General features: G+C 33.0%; 3 protein-coding genes across 3 annotated transcripts in view; 1 reads left to right on the top strand and 2 right to left on the bottom strand.

Moving 5' to 3' along the window:
• ova (ovaries absent) overlaps positions 1-21,401 on the top strand; it is a 391,912-nt gene that overhangs the window by 92,981 nt on the left and 277,530 nt on the right. The window lies entirely within an intron of this gene.
• Positions 4,298-9,493, bottom strand: LOC135950609 (uncharacterized). The gene is made up of 2 exons (XM_065500142.1): positions 6,139-9,493; positions 4,298-6,063 (listed from the first exon to the last, which is right to left on the bottom strand). Exons 1-2 carry the CDS (start codon positions 9,491-9,493, stop codon positions 4,298-4,300), a joined length of 5,121 nt encoding a protein of 1,706 aa, XP_065356214.1.
• Positions 14,595-15,474, bottom strand: LOC135950608 (uncharacterized). The gene is made up of 2 exons (XM_065500141.1): positions 15,261-15,474; positions 14,595-15,199 (listed from the first exon to the last, which is right to left on the bottom strand). The coding sequence occupies exons 1-2, from the start codon at positions 15,472-15,474 to the stop codon at positions 14,595-14,597; spliced, it is 819 nt and encodes a 272-aa protein (XP_065356213.1).

The following is a 21,401-nucleotide window of genomic DNA, read 5'->3' as shown; positions in this document are numbered from 1 at the left end:
AATGGACCCATTTTTTAATTTTTTTTTTTGCTCAGAAGAAAGCTTATGTGTTTTCCTTTAACACCCTTTTTGTCGCTTAGTGGGATGCGAGTGGGATATCTATAAAAAAAAATGTTTTGTAACTCAAGACATACAATTTTTTCCTTTTTTTTGAAACATTAAAAATCTTTTAGACTTTTTTTTTCCAAAATGGACTCTTTTTTTATTAATTTTTTTTTTCAAAAGAAAGCTTAGGTCTTTTCCTTTAAAACCTTTTTGGTCGCTTAGTGGGATGCGAGTGGGATATCTATCAAAATAAATGTTTTGTAACTCAAGACAAATGTTTTTAAATTGATTTTTTTCATATTTGTGTGTAAGTGTTTCTAAAACCTTAAAAATAAAAACCACAACAACTGACCGATAATAGCCACTGGAGGGGTGCAATATGAGGCCGACCGCTATTAATTTTCCACCCCCAAAATTTGTCTGAGTTTTGTATCTTGCGGCTTTTTTAGTCAATCCTAGAGGTAGTTTTCAGCGCACGTGATTTTCATTGTTAAAATATCAGGTGCCCCAGAAACAAATTTTTGGAATCAAGTGGAAATATTTTATGGCCCTTCTCCGAAGTACCAGTTTATTTATTATTTTATGACATTTGACTTTAAGAAGTGGGTGGAGAGGTAGAAGTTGACAGGTAGGTTATTTATATGGTGGTTTATTTTTATTATTATTTGTAACATTTGGTTAAACCCTAATAAAAGATTTTAGACTCATTCATTAAAACGTACTACCTATATGATCTTAAAAAACTATTTATTGTCATTCTGAAGACATACGGAAATCAGTTTTTTAGAAACAGCGTTAAAGTTAAGAAGTGTGTTATTTACATAAATACTTACAAAATTCAAAGGTTGAAAATGAAATTTATTCGTCTTTTTGTTTTAATCCCTTTAACAAAATGAAGCACAGATCATCAGACATGCGAAATATTTCCGACGGCTTATTAAAAAAATTCCCTACGCTGTCAAAACGATTGAAAATTTGTGGATCATGCAGGAAAGAGCTCGGAAAGTTGAACGAATTACCGAATTTGAATAGTAATGAGCCTTGCGTTGAAGTTATTCCAGATGAAGACAAAAGTAATTCCGAGAATGAAGACAGAACTGTTGATGATGATGGTTATTCTAACTTTTCAAATTCAACGAATGAGTGTCGAAACCAATACCATAAGGATGCAGTAGAAGTTCTTGAACAAATAAAAGAGAAATACAAAACGTCACAGAGTGAAGCTGAAAGAATTCAACTTCTCACGCTTGCTCCAAGAACATGGAGTTCTGCAAAAACAATGACTGAGTTTGGAACGTCTCAACGAAAAGCAAGAATTGCTAAACAATTGGTTGCTGAGCATGGGATTCTCACACTCCCAAACAAAAAGAAGGGAAAAACTTTGGAGTGCGATACTAAATCTCTAATAACTCAGTTTTATCAGCGAGATGATATGAGTCGCCTGATGCCAGGGATGAAAGACTGGATGTCTGTACGAATCGATGGCAAGAAAGTTCAAATGCAGAAGAGAATGGTTCTCTGTAACCTGAATGAATTATTCGCAACATTTCAATCTGAATACGAGGATGTCAAAATTGGATTCACAAAATTTACACAACTGAGGCCAAAACATTGCGTTTTGGCAGGAAGCAGCGGAACTCACACAGTATGTGTTTGTATTTACCATGAAAATGTTAAATTGATGTTGAAGGAAATCAACTTAAATTACTTAAAAGATGATTCATCAGAAGATTTACACCATTACCGCGATTGCCTTAAATTGACTATGTGCCCTAATGCTACAACTTCTTGCCACTTAGGTGAATGTTCGAATTGCCCGGAAACCACATCCATCAAAGAAAATTTAATCAACTCTTTTGATCGAGAATGTATTGAGGAGTTAAAATTTGAATCTTGGCTTCAGACTGAAAGATGCACACTGAAAACCATAATTTTAAATGTGGATGATTTTGTGGAAGAACTGTGTAGAGGATTGCTAAATTTGAGAACCCATGACTTTTTAGTCAAAGAGCAGTGGTCATTCTTCAAGGACTTGAAAACACATTTGAAGTCTGGTGAATTCATTATTTCATTTGATTTCGCAGAGAACTATAAATATGTTCTTCAGGATTCCATACAAGCATTCCACTTCAATAACGACCAAGCAACTATATTCACAGTAGTTATTTACTACATGAAAGAAGAAAACCTGGAACACAAAAGTATGGCAATCATATCCGACGATTTAAAACATGACACCGTTGCAGTTTATGAGTACCAGAAGATAATACTAAATTATCTAAAATCAAAATTTACAGTAGAAAAGGTATACTACGTTTCGGACGGAGCTCGTCAACATTTTAAAAACAAAAGTAGCTTCGCAAATCTTACAGCTCATGAAAAAGATTTTGGAATGCCAGCTGAGTGGCATTTTCATCCTACTGCTCATGGTAAAGGAGCATGTGATGGTATTGGAGCAAACCTCAAAAGAAATGCAGCGAAGTATAGCCTCCAGTGCTCTCATCAAGATCGCATCTTAGATGCGACTGCTTTATTCCATTGGGCAAAGAATTATTGTAAAGAAACTAAAATAGTTTTTAGTAGCAAAGAGGATCATGAGGAAACATTGAAAACACTAAAGAGCAGATTCGATGCTGCGGTAACAATCGATGGCACTGCTCAATACCATGCTTTCATACCGCTTGTCGATGGAAGACTCAAATTTAAAAAGTTTTCTGCATCTACTCAATGAGATTTCTTTCCAAAGCCAAAAAAGAAGCCAGCAGCGAAATCAGTAGCTGAATCTAATAACGCCAAGAAAGGATTGACAAAAAAAAAGCAGCTAATAAAGGTGACAAATAAGGAGGATAAAAGTATGGATATCTGAAAATTTAAAAACTTCATAAATTAAGTGTAAAAATAGTTATTATATAAATTGATCTATTGTGATTAAGATTAAATTTTACTAAATTATTCATCTTTTTATTATTATTATTATATATTAAATTAATTATTATTACAAATAAATAACAAAATTAAATTATTCAACATTTCCATAGAAAAAAAGTGATTTTTATTCCTGAGGTTAACATATTATGGGTATTACAGTATCGAGGCTATGAAATTTTAGTTGGGTATGTTACATACCATCGGAAAGGCTAATGTGTTTAGTTTCTCTGTGTAAGTTTAATTTTTAAGGTTTACACACAAATATGAAAAAAATTAAAATAGTGCAAATTTAAAAACCTTTGTCTTGAGTTACAAAACATTTATTTTGATAGATATCCCACTCGCATCCCACTAAGCGACCAAAAAGGTTTTAAAGGAAAAGACCTAAGCTTTCTTTTGAGAAAAAAAAATTAATAAAAAAGAGTCCATTTTGGAAAAAAAAGTCAAAAAGGTTTTTGATTTTTCAAAAAAAAGTAAAAAATTGTATGTCTTGAGTTACAAAACATTTTTTTTATAGATATCCCACTCGCATCCCACTAAGCGACAAAAAGGGTGTTAAAGGAAAACACATAAGCTTTCTTCTGAAAATTAAAAAATGGGTCCATTTTTTTAAAAAAGTCAACAAAGTTTTTGATTTTGCAAAAAAATTCAAAAATTTTAAATCTTGAGTTACAAAATATTTTTTTTGATAGATATCCCACTCGCATCCCACTAAGCGACCATATAGGTCGCTTAGGAAAAGACCTAAGCTTTCTTAAAAAAAAATAAATAAAAAGGGCCCATTTTGAAAAAAAAGTCAAAAATATTTTTGATTTAAAAAAAAAAAATCAAAAATATTTTATTAAATTTTTTTAATTTTTTTTTCGAAAGATTGCATAAATAGCTATCTAAACTATTTGGGACACATTTTGCTAAGAACAATAGGTAATAAGTTATATGGATAAAAAAACACCTGTTTGGCCAAAATGTCAAATTTTGACCTCCTATAACTCAGAGAGTTCTTGACCGATCTTGTTGAAAAATGGTGTCCGAATTACATCGATTTCAAAAGTTGGTTCACTTGACGTGAAATGCCCCATATATATCAACGTATCTTCTTTTCAAAAATATATTAAATTTTTAACAATTAAAAATTTGATAGAAGACTTTTGTCAAAAATATGGTGTTGGTGTGTTTATTCAGTAAAAACGTTTTTAACAATGAAAAAATATTATAAAAAAATTGACAAATTTTTGTGTACAAAAATAATAATTACAAAAGTGACTATGTTTCATTTTCGTATTTGAAGAGGGGTTGAAAATAATAAAGTGTTTTTAATCTAACTCTAACATTCCCCCCTTCGTGAACCAGCTATTGGTTCACCACTTGACAAATTCAAAACAGCTAATTTTGTGGCTGGTCGACGAGTAACTCCATTTTTGGTTTTGATGTCGGCAAAGCGTACTTGACCATCTTTGGAAGGATAAGTTTTTAATACACGGCCCTTGAGCCACTGGTGTCTTGGTTGACTTGAATCAAGGATTAAAACAATATCATCTATTTGTATAGGGCTAACAGCATTTTTCCACTTTGGTCTTTGCATTAGTTGAGGAAGGAATTCAGTTACCCATCTTTTCCACAATCGGTCCTTCAAGTTTTGAGCAATCCTCCATTGTTTTCGTAGACATATGTTTTCTTCGTTAGTAATTGGAGTTTGCGTTGTGTTAAGACAACCTAGTAGGAAGTGGTTAGGCGTAATGGGCTCAGCATCTTCAGATGAAACTGGAATTTCTGTCAATGGACGGGAATTTATAATATTTTCGGCTTCAATAAGAACACTTCGTAGTGTCTCAAGACGTGGCGTGGAATCCCTCAACGTTTTCAGTAATAAGCGTTTAACTATCCTTATAAGCCTTTCCCAACAACCACCAGAACTTGGATTAGCTGGACAATTGAAAATCCATTCAATATTATGTTTGGTTGCTTCTTTCGTAATTTCATCAATATTTAGGAGTCTTACTTCTTTTTTTAAAAGCTTTTGAGATGCAATAAAATTCGTGCCATTATCGCTGCGAATTCTAACAGGCGTTCCACGTCGATTTACAAAGTTCCTAAAGCACAAAATAAATGCTTCTGCGGAAAGATTTTCTGCTAATTCAATATGTGCTCCTCTTGTAGTTAAGCATGGAAATATTACGGCCCAACGTTTTTCTTTACGTCGGCCAATAGCAACATTAAATGGACCAAATAAATCAACTCCAGTGTAAGAGAATGGTCGTGTGAATGGAGTAACACGATCTGGTGGCAACGTTCCCATTAATGGTTGCGTGGGTTTGGCATTATCATATTTACAAACGTAACATTTCTTAACAACTTTTTTAAATACAGATTTTATATGAGGTATCCAATATCTTTGACGTAGCTCGTTAATAGTTACCGACATATTCTGATGATGGTTTTTTATATGATAGTGCATCATTATAAGTTCCGAAACATAATGCTTTTGAGGTAAAATAATTGGCCTTCTTGCATTCAGAGGTAAAAATGCTTCATCTAAACGTCCATTAACTCTGAGTAATGAATTTTCATCCAAGTAAGGAACCAAGGAATGTATTGTACTAGATTTAGGCACAGCCTGCAACTTTTGGAGATACTTTAACTCGTTTTGATAACACTCGCTTTGTACCAAACGGCATATAATAATATCTGCGGATGTTATTTCATCTGCTCTTAAATCATCGGTCGAGTGAATACTTTTTATGAAACGAAGAACCCAAGCTACACATCTCTTTAATTTAGTATATGATGAAAATCGAGAGAACTGAATAACTGTATTATTATTATTAGTTGTAGCGAATAAACATGGCTTTACTTCATCTTGTAACAAATCTGGACATTCGACTTCATTATTAGGCCAACAAGATTCTTCTTCATATAAAAATGCAGGTCCTGTTATCCACAAACTATTTTGAATAAATTTTGGAGGATACTTCGGTCGTGTACCAGCATCTGCAGCATTAAGGTTTGTTGGGATCCATTTCCATTGTGTGGGTAAAGAATTCTCTAGAATTTCAGCAACTCTGTGGCTTACAAATGCTTTAAAACGGCGCTCTGTAGAATAGATCCAACTAATAACAGTTTAAGAATCCGACCAATAGTGTATTGACGAAATTTTGAATTCATGACCTTCTGTTACGACTTTGCTTAAACGTACTCCTAACACGGCAGCTTGCAATTCCAGCCGTGGAATACTCATCAACTTTTTGGGGGCGCATCGAATTTTTCCAATTATGAAAGAAACATTAATTACAGATTCATGGAGAATTCTCAAATAACACACAGCTGCAAAGGCATCTTGGCTGGCATCGACAAAAACGTGAAGTTGAATATTTAATGATTTGTGCAATATAGGAGATAAACATCGTGGTATTTTGAAGTTCCTAACTTCTTTAAATTCATCCCACCAAGCATTGAATTTTTTGTGTAAAATTTCCGGGATTGGATCATCCCAACCAATATTTGCTTTCCAGCAAGTCTGCACCAATAACTTCGAATGGAGGAGAAAGTCTGCAATTAAACCAAATGGGTCGAAAACTGCCATCGCAATCTTGAGCATTTCTCTTTTGGTAGGAACCCGTACACCATTATATACATCAGGATTAAGATTTAAAAACTTTGTTTTAAATTCAAAAGTATCATCGTGTTTATTCCAAAACATTCCCAGAATTTTATCAGTAGTAGCTTGCTTTTCCATGCTAACTTCATTTAGTTCATTACATGTAACAGGATTCATTGCAGTTTCTAAATTCTTACAGTTGGATACAAAGCCACGTAATTCAAAACCAGCTTTTGAGTGAATTTGAACAACTTCTTTACACAAACGTATAGCATAATCTTCATTATCAAAACTGCATACGAAATCATCCACATAATGTTTATCAATAATGGCATCTACAGCTTCAGGAAACATATGTGAAAATTCTTTGGCGTTTTGATTTTTCACAAATTCAGCACAACAAGGTGAACAAACAGCTCCAAACGTCATCGAGACCATTGCGTATTGTTGAATTGGTTTATTAACATCTCCATTTCGCCAAAGAAATCGTTGAGCATGTTGATCTTCTTCACGAATTATGACTTGCGAGAACATCTCTCTGATATCAGCTGCAACGGCAATGACTCCTTCACGAAACTTGAGAAGAATGCTAAGTAATGGCTTTGTTTGTTCAGGTCCTCTTACTAACGAGGAATTTAAAGATATATCTGCGGTTTTAGCTGCTGCATCAAATACAACCCGAAGTTTTTCTGGTTTGTGGGGGTTGACCACGCCAAAGTGCGGTAAATACCAAATTGGGTACTCTTTATTAGCAATTTCTTCAGTTGATAACATACGGGCATAACCTTTTTGAAGGTATTTCTCAATTTCTGCAATATATTTTTGAGCGAACTTTTTATCTTGTTGCATTTTCTTCTCAATAGTGTATAATCTCTTCTGGGCCATAGTGTAACTTGGTGGAAGTTCAGGCGGATACTTTTTCCACAGTAAACCAATCTCAAATCGTTCACCGACACGCTTAATTGTATTTTCCATAATACTACGACCGATTTGATCTTCGTCAGAAAGTAGAAGTTTCGTATTAGCATTGGTACCAAAATTTTCTGTGGCAAAATATTCTCCAACCATATCGTGAATTTCTTGCAACTCATTTGTCTGGTGTATATGTAGAACTGTTGGACTTCGAGATGATGTCATACTTGTAGGACCATATGCCACCCAACCAAGTTTTGTTTTAACGGCAATTGGATTTGATTCCCCAGCTTCTTTTATAGCTGTAGGAATAGCCAAGTGAATATTATCCAAACCAAGTAATAAAACAGGGATGGCGTTTTCATAATCATCTATAGGAATTTCTTTTAAATGAGGACAGGAACTCTTCCTGAAAGACTGCATGGGTAAATTCAACTTGCCCACAGTGTATACATTCTTCAGGGAAAAACGAATTTTAGGTTCAGAAACACCTTCAATTTCACAACTGACTTTATACGATTTCTCAGTGATAACATTGTCTCCATACCATTGAAGAGTTAATTGAGATGGCTGACCTTTGAGGCCCAGCTGCTTAGAAATATTTTCATCCATCAGAGAAATTGACGACCCTTCATCAAATATGGCAAAACCCTTAAAGCAAGAGACAGGACCAAATATCTTAATTGGTATTATTTTAAATAATTTACTTGCCTCTATGTGATGACTTCTGCAGTTGAGAAGAGGCTGAGTTTCTTCAACTGCAGAAGATGGAACTGGCTTGTCTTCATGTAATGTTGGATGATGCGGACGCTTACAATTATTTATTCCACATGCTTTCTTAAAACGGCAGTTCGAGGAACCATGACCTTTTTTTAAACAGCAAAAACATAGCTTCAACTCTTTAACCTTATCCCAACGGACACTAATTGGTAACTCCTCAGTAAATTTTTGGCATTTATATATAGCATGTTGACCATTACATAAGTAACACTTTAGATTTTGTTTTTGTTTCTGATGTTCAATCAGCATCAAAGGACGGGTTTGATTAGCATGGGGAACATTAACTCCCATAACACTTATGACTTTAGCTAATTCTCCAACCCAATTGGAGAAATCTGCAACTGTAGGATACGGTTTAATTGACATACTTGACCTGGCCCACTCATATTGCTTATCGAGGGGCAATTTTGATACCAGTTCCTCCAATAATGTAGAATTGAGAAGATGATGGGAGCAGTTGGCAGAATTAAGAAATGCTACTACATTTCTCACCTTAGTGGCGAAGGTAATAATTTGATCTAATCTTTTGGCACTCACAGAAGGAAATTGTTGAATCATTTGTAATTGGGAACGTACAAGAAGATCAGGTCTACCAAAACGAAACTCTAATTCTTCTATTACCTTTGGTACATCTTTCGGATAAATTAGCAACGATGCAACGGCTTCTTTTGCATCACCAACAAGGCATTTTTGCAGACGCATTAAATTATGGCGATAACTATAATCAAATTCATTGGTGCTATCTTTAAAGTTTGCATAAAATAATGGCCATTCTTCAGGTTTTCCGGAGAAAACAGGCAAATCGTATATTTTGCATGAATTATAATTTGGACGCAAATTTGGAGAAGTTTCCATTGGCATATTTTGTCCAAGATTAGTTATAGATGGGCATTGTATATTTTGTCCCGATTGACCTTCAAATTGGAAAGGCTCTTGATGTGGCAAATCTAATCCAGATTGGCCACCAAATCTTGGCGGATGTTGTTGTATATGACTTCTTAGTAAATCGATGTCTCGTCGTCTTTCAGAAACACCTCTGGCTAAATCGTTAATACCAGCCATTATTGCACATAATTGATCATTATCGGCAGATATTGGCGTTGTATGCATTGGCTCAATAATGGTTGTATTTAAATCTTGATCATTGTCATTAACGAAGTCCGGAACACTAGCTGCTCGAGTTATAGGGGGGTCTTGTGTGGCTGCACTACTTCTTAAATTGTATGTTGACATTTTCTTGAATTTTTAGAAATAAAACGCGTATAGACAAAACACGAATTGACAAAATTAAAAATTCAAAAATTATTTCAACCGAATTATTGAAAATGAAAACTAATGTTGGTGTGTTTATTCAGTAAAAACGTTTTTAACAATGAAAAAATATTATAAAAAAATTGACAAATTTTTCTGTACAAAAATAATAATTACAAAAGTGACTATGTTTCATTTTCGTATTTGAAGAGGGGTTGAAAATAATAAAGTGTTTTTAATCTAACTCTAACATATGGGAATCAAAAATGGTAGCTGATTTTTTTATAATATTTTAATATAATAAAAGTTTTGTTTATGAATCGTTTTTATCGAAATTTGAAACTTATATTGAAATTTTTGGTCCAAATGCAAAAGTATGAAAGAAATTTGTGAATTATTATTGAGAATCCCACAATTCAAAAAAAAAATCCCAAAAATGGTATTTTTTAGGTTTTTGACTTTGTTTAAGAACATATTGGGTCATACAAGAATTGTTTTAATTTTTTAAAAACAGCTATGTGATAAGAGTTAATTTGGCTATGGAACTCGCAGATATAAAAGTTTTGAAATTATTTTTTTTTTACAGTTCTTCCAAAATGTTATCTTTGAGAAAAATATAAACACATTATTTATTTTTTTTATTTTCTTAACTAAACAAATTCGTGAAAAAAATACTTTTTAAATTATTTTTAATTTAAATGCACATAACTTTTGAATTAGTATAGATTTTAAAATTATTATATTTTTGCTATTACTAATATATTTGTTGGTAATTCAAAAATGTATATTTGAACAAAATAGGAATAGATTTGGATTCACTATTAGCAAAAATCCAGACTAAAGTAGGATAAAAACTTGAAATTTTAATTTTCAAATGTTAATATCTCGTCAAATATAAGAGATAAAATATAGTTCATGCAATGTTTTTTGTATCTTCTTGTAGATTCTACACCTATAAAAATCTTTCAAATCAGATCGAGAACAACAATTTGGCATCATACCGCCATACCTTCTAAAGTCCAAATTCAAAACATAAACTCAGCTATACTTCCTCTATAGCCATGGAATTTTGTTAACGTCGGACTGTTGGTATAGAAGTTACAGATTTATTTAAACTTTTTTTCATTTCCCAACTGTGCTCGAGAGTTTTTACAATTAAGGATATATGGCAGGACCAATAGTTCTTTCTGCAATCACAATAAAAATGAACAGAAAGATTGTAGATTTTCATGATTTTTAGATCAATTATGTAGCCAAAATTAAATATTATATTTTTGGTATATATGGGATGTAGGTGTCCTTGGTCCGATTTTTTTCAAAAATTTAATTTTTCTTAACTAAGGTATTTTATATTAGCACACCAAATTTCAATAGTCTACGACAACTGCTTCTATTTTTGTCCCATAGTTATATGGGGACAAAGCACTGTGCCCGTCTTTATACAGATAAAGCGCAACGCTCCTAATAAACACGCTTATCGGCGTTTTCAGTCAAATGACTTCCCATACTTAGAAAGCTCAATAGAGCTTCTGATACAAACTATGAACAACTTTATATCAAATATGCAAGTCATGATGCAGGAACTGTTAAGAAACCAGGGTATGCTACTTCAAGCATTCGCCTATAAACAATGAACCAGTTAAGAATATGTTACTGGAATGCAAACGGCTTAAGCCAACACAAATTAGAAGTATAAAGTTTTCTGAAGTCTCAATCTATTGACATATTGCTGGTTTCTGAAACGCATTTTACATTAAAAAACTGTTTTCGAATTAAAGTTTTCTCTATATACGACACAAAATATCCAAGTGGTAAAGCGTGTGGTGGTGCAGCTATAATAATTAGTAATCAAATTAGCCATTTCCCAATGCTGGAATATAAAACAGAACACATTCAAGCCTCATCAATATGCATTTCGGCCACAAACATCACCATATCTTCTCTATACTGTCCCCCAAGACACAAAATAACAGATGATCAATTCATAACGTTATACAAAACTCTAGGCAACAAATTTATAGCGGCAGGAGATTACAACGCAAAGCACACGTTCTGGGGCTCACGACTCACAACTCCTAAGGGCAGACAGCTATTTAAAGCTATCTCATCTCCTAAACTTGACGTTATATCTGGTGGACAGCCCACTTATTGGCCTTCAGATCTACAAAAGACTGATTTAATAGATTTTGCAGTCATTAAGAACATCAGACACGATCAGCTTTCTACAGTCTCTTTGTTCGACTTGTCTTCTGACCACTCCCCCACTATTATATCAATACTCAATTGGCAAAACATCGAAAAACCTTTTTGTTTCCCTAATAGACATACTAACTGGCTTAAATATAGAAAGTATGTAAGCTCCCATGTATCTCAAAATATTTCACTGAAATCCTACAATGAAATACATCAACAGCAGCAAAAGTTGCTACTCCTTTTAAACGCTACAACGGCACCAAAAATAATAAATTTTCAACAACCATACAAAACCTTATAAAGGAAAAGAGAAATCTTAGAAGACAATGACAAACTACACCGTTCTCCTACCTTGAGAAGTCAACTAAACCACTGTCAACGAACCCTTCATACTGCACTTATGGAGGACAAACAGTCAACTCTAAAGGCATATTTGGAAGGCCTAGATACAACAAAATCCACGGATTATAGTCTTTGGAAAGCCACCAAAAAACTTAAAAATCCAAATATACACGAATCTGCTATTCGTTATATCGATGGTAATTGGGTTAGGTCCCATAAAGATAAAGCCGAATAGTTTTATTCATTTTCAATTCCATCTTGCGAACTGGTTTCTATCCTAAATCATTGAAAATATCAGAAATAATTATGATACCTAAGCCAGGTAAGGACGTTTGTCAAGTGTCATCTTATATCCCGATAAGCCTACTTTCAATTTTATCAAAGCTCTTTGAGAAAGTACTTTTAAACGCATTGACCCCATATCTAAACGACCCACATCATTCCCGTTCATCAGTTTGGATTCCGTAAGGATCATGGCACCATAGAACAGGTTCATCGCATAGTTACTCTTATTAGAAAGGCTTTTGAGGACAAACACTATTGCTCATCACTCTTCATAGACTTTATATAAAATAGACTCCTTATTACCCCAAAATACCCACAAGCTACTGCGGAATTATTTATTAGATCGTTCATTTGTAGTAAAGTATAAAGACCACACCTCAGACTCAAGACAAATTGCAGCAGGATTTCCCCAAGGCAGTATACTTGGTCCTCTCATGTATATAGTTTATACTTCAGATATGCCCACAAATAACCTGATACATACGTCAACTTTTGCAGACGATACAGCGTTTATAAGCGTACATAAAAATCTATAAATTGCTTCTAGTTGTCTGCAGCCTCATATTAAAGAACTCGAAAAATGGCTAAACAAATGGAGGATAAAAGTTAATCCAACAAAGTGCGCACATGTAACTTTCACCTTGAGAAAGGGAAACTGTCACAAACTGAAGATAAATAACATCGATATTCCCGAGCAAAATCATATTAAATATCTTGGTATACACCTTGATCGTCGCCTTACCTGGTCTCAACATATTGAATCCAAATCCACACTACTTAAACTTAAAACATTACAGCTCCAAGGCTCTACTCTACAAAGCTATTATTAAGCCAATATGGACCTATGGTATCCAACTATGGGAAACAGCTTCTGCTTCTAATATAGAAAAATTACAAAGACGACAATATAAAACATTGCGACTAATTACTGGTGACCCGTGGTTTATTAGTAACGCGAATATTCATATGGACCTTAACATTCCATTTGTTCGCGACGAAATAAAAATCTTATGCTACAGATATGTACTGGCAACTCATCCAAATACTCTTGCACAGGATATACTATATTATAATGGACATACTCGCCTCAAGCCCTCGCAGAACAGCATGAAAGATGAACACTTTACGCAAAGAAAATTGGATTTTCTGTTGCAATGGCAATAGACCCAGAAGTTACTAGTTAATTTAAGATTTTAATACTTATTGTTATTTTCTCTAATAAGAAAGATCCAGTAAATAAAAATAAAATTAAAAAAAAAATTATTTGCGGCGCTATCTCAGGACCAATCACGAGAGCGACACATTAAAACTCGGATCTGCCAATTGCATACCCTCAAAATGATCTCTAATCGTGTCCGAAACCGTCTCTATAGGAATTTTAATGCCATGCATTGTTTTTACCTTTACTGTCAACGAAATTTGTCGCGATGCCTCATAAAGAGAACATATATTGACTTTACGATATTTTTCTTCATCAACGGTGGAGACGAGCAGCTTTAGGTTTGCCACTAAACTTGAGCAAATATAGCTCATACTACAACAAAGGTCTAAAACTGACCGTACCCGAATGCTATTGTTCGACGTGTGCATCAAAACAGTTGCCGTTGGAGAAAACGACACGCGTTGAAACAATGGCATTGAAGGAAGTTGATTAGAAACCGCAGGTCGAGGATCGCTAGTTCGCGAGCGTTTTTTAGTTTTCATTTGTTTCGCCGCAACGTGATTGTCATAATGTAGCATCGAATGATGCTTTCCTTTACACATTTTACAACATCCTTCACCTGAACAATCCCGGGAAATGTGATTTGCGGAAAGACAACGCGAGCAATAATGGTGTAGTAGCACCATCCTAATTCGTTTTTCGCAAGTCATATTTATGAATTTACGACACGAAGACAATTTATGCCTACGATCACAAATGCGACAATTTTTTTGAACGTTTCTCGAATTCCCGACCGGATTCGAACCATAGGCTTCCACGACACCTGATACTGGATCAGGATTTATAGTTATGTTGGCTTCAGGAGCCGGTATCACTGCTAGGAAACAATGAAGGTTAACAAAAGTTTTTTTTAACTGTTTCACTGGTTAAAACAACCAGTTTTGTAATTGGTCGCTTTATTACCCCGTTTTCTGTCCGTATGTCCGACGCGTACGTGATTATCACTTCCTGGATAAGTCCGAACAAATCTTCCCATTTTCCAAGAAGTGGATGACAATTGCTCATTTCGTATAACAACTAAGTCTCCGTCTGCTATATCGTTCAGATGCGTTCTGGATATTTCCACTTATATCGTTTGTGAAGACCTGACAAGTACTCTTCTTTCCATGGACGACAAAAGTGATGAGTCAGTGCCTTAACTTTCCTATAACGATTTAGAAGACTAAGCGGCGAGTCATAAATTGACGGTTCAGGTGGAGCTAGTATAGGAGACCCTATTAAGAAATGACCTAGTGTAAGAGCCACTATCTCATTAGGATAATCATTCATAGGGCATAAGGGTCGAGAATTTAGACATGCCTCAATTCTATCGAGGACAGTAGAAAGTTCCTCAAAGGTATATTTACCGGAATGTGCATCTTTACGAAAGTGTAGTTTAAAGCTTCGAACTCCCGCTTCCCACAAACCTCCCATATGGGGAGCACCAGCGGGAATAAAACGCCATGAAAGGCCGTTGATGCCAAATGTCGAACAAATCCTAGACTTACTTTCTAATAAAAAGGTTTTAAATTCTCTCTCCAATTCACGAGAAGCACCTACGAAATTCGTCCCGTTATCCGAAAAGATCGTATGTGGACAACCGCGTCTCGAAATAAATCGATTAAATGCCGCTAAAAATGTATCTGTTGATAAATCTGAAGTTACTTCTAAGTGTGGCAAAATATACAAAATTACAGACATAGGCCTTTAAGATCTGACAGGACCTACCATTCAAATTTTTCATATCGAAGGGGCCAGCTAAATCAAATCCTGTTGTTGTGAATGGTCGATCCAAGTCTGTCCGTTCTGGGGTTAAGGCAGCCATTAGTTGAGTGCAAGCGCGTTTACGATCCAACACGCATCGCTTACAGCGATTAACAATAGTTCTAACAAGTCTCTTTAAACGATTAATCCAATATTCGATTCTTATTATCCTTAGCATTAGTTGATTTCCACCGTGAATGGAAATCTTGTGAATAAATTCTGCTAAATGGAGCGTGAAGCGACATGAATATGGCAATAAAATAGGATGCCGTTCCGTATAAACCAATGAAGGCGACCTAGCCAATCGACCATTAAGACTCATGACACCCTCATTGTCAAGAAACGGATTTAGAGGTAAAAGTGAACTTTTAGAAGAAAGTGGTATTTTTTTCTAATAGACACTTGTATTCCTCCACACTTCCCTTGGAGCTGGGAAAATACTTTGGCGATAAATAGGAAACACATCTGGGTTTCCAAAGCAGCTTTCTGTTTTCTGATCCCAGCTTTGGGATTTTAGAACAAGTGGCCCAAAGTTGAAATTTTGATAAAAAATAGGGGCGACATTTTCAAAAAATCGGACATGTTCTCCGTAAGGATACCTTATAGGGGGATAATTTTATAACATATTTCTAGAAAATTATTTAAAAAAAGTTCATATGAAATTCTAACATCATTCTTGAAAAACAATAATGACCAATCAAAATTTATTAAAGTAGAATTTAATTTATCAAAATTACATAAATTAAAATTCAAAATTTTCTGTTTTAGATGCAACGAAGAATTAATATAATTAAGGAACTGTAATTCAATTATTAATCCACAATGATGTATATTTAAAGGTGAAAAAGAATATTTTAAATTGAATAATTTGAATTAGATGGAATAAATATACGAACTAAAATAATCAATTTATTGAAGACATTACTTATTTGAACTAGATCCATTTCCAAAAAGCTATCAATTACATACATTTCACAATCTTTATTAACATTAGTTGGAATTAATCCTTCATCAGAAGGTGACCAAACAATGTTTCCTAAATTATAATCTCCAAATAAACAAAAGCGAGTGTTTAATTTCAAATTATTATATAAATGGATAATATTATCAATATGACTTTTTATATATGGGGGATTTCATGTCAAGTGAACCAACTTTTGAAATCGATGTCTTCCGATGAAATTCCGGGATGAAATTTGCACCAAGGTTAGCTCTATTGGATAGTAACTCAGACACAATTTTTCAACAACATCGGTCGAGAACTCTCTGAGTTATAGGGGGTAAAATTTTGACAATTTGGTCAAACAGGGGTTTTTTCTTATCCATGTAACTTATTACCTATTGTTCTTAGCAAAATGTGTCCCAAATAGTATAGATAGCTATTTCTTCGATCTTTCGAAAAAAAATATTTAAAAAAAAAAATAAAAAATTTTTAATATTTTTTTTCCGAAATCAAAAACTTTTTTGACTTTTTTTTAAAATACGCTATTTTTTTTTTTTTCTTAAAATAAAGTTTAGATATTTTCCTTGAACACCTACTTGGTCGCTTAGTGGGATGCGAGTGGGATATCTATCAAAATAAATATTTTGTAACTCAAAACATAAAATTTTTGACTTTTTTTGCAAAATCAAAAACTTTGTTGACTTTTTTTTTCAAAATGGACCCTTTTTTAATCTTTTTTTTTTAGGTCAAACAAAAGCTTAGATATTATCCTTGAAGACCCTTTTGGTCGCTTAGTGGGATGCGAGTGGGATATCTATCAAAATAAATATTTTTTAACTCAAGACTTACAATTTTTGACTTTTTTTTTTTGCAAATACGATTTTTTTTCCAAATGGGCCCTTTTTTTAAAATTTTTTTTGTAGTCAAAAGAAAGCTTAGGTCCATTCCTTTAAGATATTTTTAGTCCCTTAGTGGGATGCGAGTAGGATATCTATCAAAATAAATATTTTGTAACGCAAGACATACAATTTTTTAATTTTTTTTTGCAAAATCAAAATTTTTTTCCAATATGGGCCCTTTTTTAATTTTTTTTTTTGCTCAAAAGAAAGCCTAGGTCCATTCCTTTAAGATATTTTTAGTCCCTTAGTGGGATGCGAGTGGGATATCTATCAAAATAAATGTTTTAACACAAAAATTGTATGTCTTGAGTTACAAAACATTTATTTTGATATATATCCCACTCGCATCCCACTAAGCGATCAAAACCATCTTAAAGGAATGGCCTAAGCTTTCTTTATAGCAAAAAAAAAAATTACAAAAAGGGCCCATTTTAAAAAAAAGTAAAAAAAAGTTTTTGATTTTGCCAAAAAATCAAAAATTGTATATCTTGAGTTACAAAATATTTATTTTGATAGATATCCCACTCGTATCCCACTAAGGGACCTAAAATATCTTAAAGGAATGGACCTAAGCTTTCTTTTGACTAAAAAAAAATTTTTAAAAAAGGGCCCATTTTGAAAAAAAATTCGAATTTGCAAAAAAAATGTCAATAATTGAATGTCTTGAGTTACAACATTTTTATTTTAATAGATATCCTACTCACATCTTCCTAAGTGACAAAATAGGTCTTAAAGGAAAAGACCTAAGCTTTCTTTTGAGCAAAAAAAATTTTTAAAAAAAAGTCCCATATTGGAAAAAAATTTCGATTTTGCCAAAAAAAATTAAAAAATTGTATGTCTTGCGTTACAAAATATTTATTTTGATAGATATCCCACTCGCATCCCACTAAGGGACTAAAAATATCTTAAAGGAATGGACCTAGGCTTTCTTTTGAGCAAAAAAAAAAAATTAAAAAAGGGCCCATATTGGAAAAAAATTTTGATTTTGCAAAAAAAAATTAAAAAATTGTATGTCTTGCGTTACAAAATATTTATTTTGATAGATATCCTACTCGCATCCCACTAAGGGACTAAAAATATCCTAAAGGAATGGACCTAAGCTTTCTTTTGACTACAAAAAAAATTTTAAAAAAGGGCCCATTTGGAAAAAAAATCGTATTTGCAAAAAAAAAAGTCAAAAATTGTAAGTCTTGAGTTAAAAAATATTTATTTTGATAGATATCCCACTCGCATCCCACTAAGCGACCAAAAGGGTCTTCAAGGATAATATCTAAGCTTTTGTTTGACCTAAAAAAAAAGATTAAAAAAGGGTCCATTTTGAAAAAAAAAAGTCAACAAAGTTTTTGATTTTGCAAAAAAAGTCAAAAATTTTATGTTTTGAGTTACAAAATATTTATTTTGATAGATATCCCACTCGCATCCCACTAAGCGACCAAGTAGGTGTTCAAGGAAAATATCTAAACTTTATTTTAAGAAAAAAAAAAAATAGCGTATTTTAAAAAAAAGTCAAAAAAGTTTTTGATTTCGGAAAAAAAATATTAAAAATTTTTTATTTTTTTTTTTAAATATTTTTTTTCGAAAGATCGAAGAAATAGCTATCTATACTATTTGGAACACATTTTGCTAAGAACAATAGGTAATAAGTTACATGGATAAGAAAAAACCCCTGTTTGACCAAATTGTCAAAATTTTACCCCCTATAACTCAGAGAGTTCTCGACCGATGTTGTTGAAATTGTGTCTGAGTTACTATCCAATAGAGCTAACCTTGGTGCAAATTTCATCCCGATCGGAAGACATCGATTTCAAAAGTTGGTTCACTTGACATGAAATCCCCCATATAAATAGGCCACACGTTTTTTTGTGGTACACTTTTAAGTATGTTATTGTCCACCAATATTGATGAAACCTATATGGTTTAAAAGATTATTTTCTCTAAATGTGCACAATATAAATTTTTTTTTAAAAATTCTTTCCATAAAAGTGTTAAAAAGCGTTCTAAATTTGCTTGAAAAACAACAACAACATGTTTATGCACATCTAAATACACGTGTATTTGTACTCAAACGTGAAAAATATTTTTGCGTATACTCAAAGTATAATTTTGTTATTAGTGGTCGAATTTTGACAACCAGGCGATCCTAGTGAATATAAATAGTAAGAGCTATTAGGAGGAATATAAGATATACGAAAATAATTAATAACAAATAATTGATATAACTCATCAATAACAATTAGTGAAGATGAGTAAGATGATAATTGTTTTCTTACGGCAACTAGCAATCCGCCACCCAGCAAACATCCAGTTTTTTCTGCGCTTCTATCTTTACGATAAATATTATATAAATTTGGATTAAAGAATTCACCATCATGGAAATCAGCGTTTAAGCAAGTTTCAGCAATTACATCTTTTTTATACCACAGGCAATTCTGCAGGCTTTTTTGAAAGAAAAAAAAACAAATGGGCTGAGTTTAATACCAATAGGCCATAATGATGATTTTATAATATCATTATAATGCACTGTGAAACAGCTAATTTGAAATTGACATGTTTTAACATGTTTACATCAGTTAAAACAGTTTTCTCTACGTACGAAATTATTTGCTCAGCAGAAACAGTAGGTTTGAATGAGGATATATGTATGTATGTATTTTTTCATTGCGACCACAGCCAAATCATTTGTCTCATTGCACTATAGGTTAAATGACTACTTTTTCTGTGCTAAATTAATAACGACTACAAAATCATGGTATTCAAACCAAAACCTTAAATAATTTCCAAAGTAAGAATAATTCTGTTAAAAAAATGGAATTTAACCCACTAACGACCAAAAATTAACCCATTTAAATCATTAATGCAAACTTAATACATTAATTTATTTTAATTATACTAAAACTTTTAGTAATTGCTTAAATCTAATTCATTTTGTAAATTTAAATCAAAAAGGTCCTCTTCACTTTCATTAATTTCATTGTCTTGGTGGCTAAAGTGAAATTCTTCAATGGGTTCACTGCAACTTAACAGTTCAATTACTTCTGGTAGAAGTGTGGAACGTTTCCGGTTTTGTAAGCGACTATCTAAAAATGACGTGGAAATTAATGGATCTGAGGTACAGCTTAATATTAATAATAATTCGGAGCTTAAAAAATATGTCTTCTCCGCTTCCATTACAGCGTCTTTTTGCATCTCAAAAAATTTTCAGCAATATGAAGTAAAATAGATTGCAAAGAAACTTTGGCAAGAGTCTCATTTGCTTTTAAAATATCAATATAATTTATATTCGTGAGTGATTTTCGGAAGTGGGTTATATGGGAGCTATGACCAATTATGGACCGATCGTCATGAAATTAGGTCGTGTGATTATTTTCTTTATGAGAGTTGCATTTTCTGTTGAATTTTATGTGTATACCTAAATTTTTAAGAGATTTATGCACGTTAAAGTTATTTTCGGAAGCGGGTATTATATGGGAGCTATGACTAATTATGGACCGATCGTCATAAAATTAGCTCACATGAATTCCGTATATATAAAATTTATTTGGAGCAAAATTTGTGTAGATACCTATATAAATTAAACATTTATGACCGATAAAGTCCAATTACGTGAGGAAATTTGTATGGGGGCTAGGTGGTATAATGGACCGATTTCATGCAATTTAAATAGGCTTCGTATTTGGGCCGAAAAAATTATATGTACCATATTAAGGTGGGTGTTAGACTAATATTCTTGGATATTACTAACATCTGCACAAACGCATTATACCCTCCCCACTATGGTGATGTAGGGTATAACAAATTTATTGTTTTCGTTATATGCTTCTCCACTTCATCTGAAAATATGTTTACTTCAATTTTGTCCACTACATGTTTGCAAACGGCATAAAATTTTTCTTTTTTTGAATTTTCGTTAAGCCAAATTTCAAACAATAACCTAAAAAATAGAGTATTATTCGAAAATGGCTAAAAATGTCTATTATATGTAAATTAATCAGTCTGTCGGGCAGTTGCCGTGTAAACATCATTTTTCGTATTGAAAGTGAAATGGAGAAAGAGTGTTTATAACCGTTTTTAATTTTCATTTTTTTTTTCTCTCGCGAAAGAGAGAAAGAAATAATATATCATATTTCTTGATTATAGATTCTTATAAATACTAGTGTAATTTTATAGTAACCGCGTGAACCATGAACGGGGTTCACCCACCGAATTACAACCGGTTTAGGGACCTTGATTCCCTGACTGGGAAGAGCAAAAACAATAAAAACA

This window comes from Calliphora vicina, chromosome 2 (genome assembly GCF_958450345.1).
Source record: "Calliphora vicina chromosome 2, idCalVici1.1, whole genome shotgun sequence".
Lineage (NCBI taxonomy): Eukaryota > Metazoa > Arthropoda > Insecta > Diptera > Calliphoridae > Calliphora > Calliphora vicina.
Note: the sequence above shows the minus strand (reverse complement) of the source record. Positions and strands in the feature narration are given on the sequence as shown.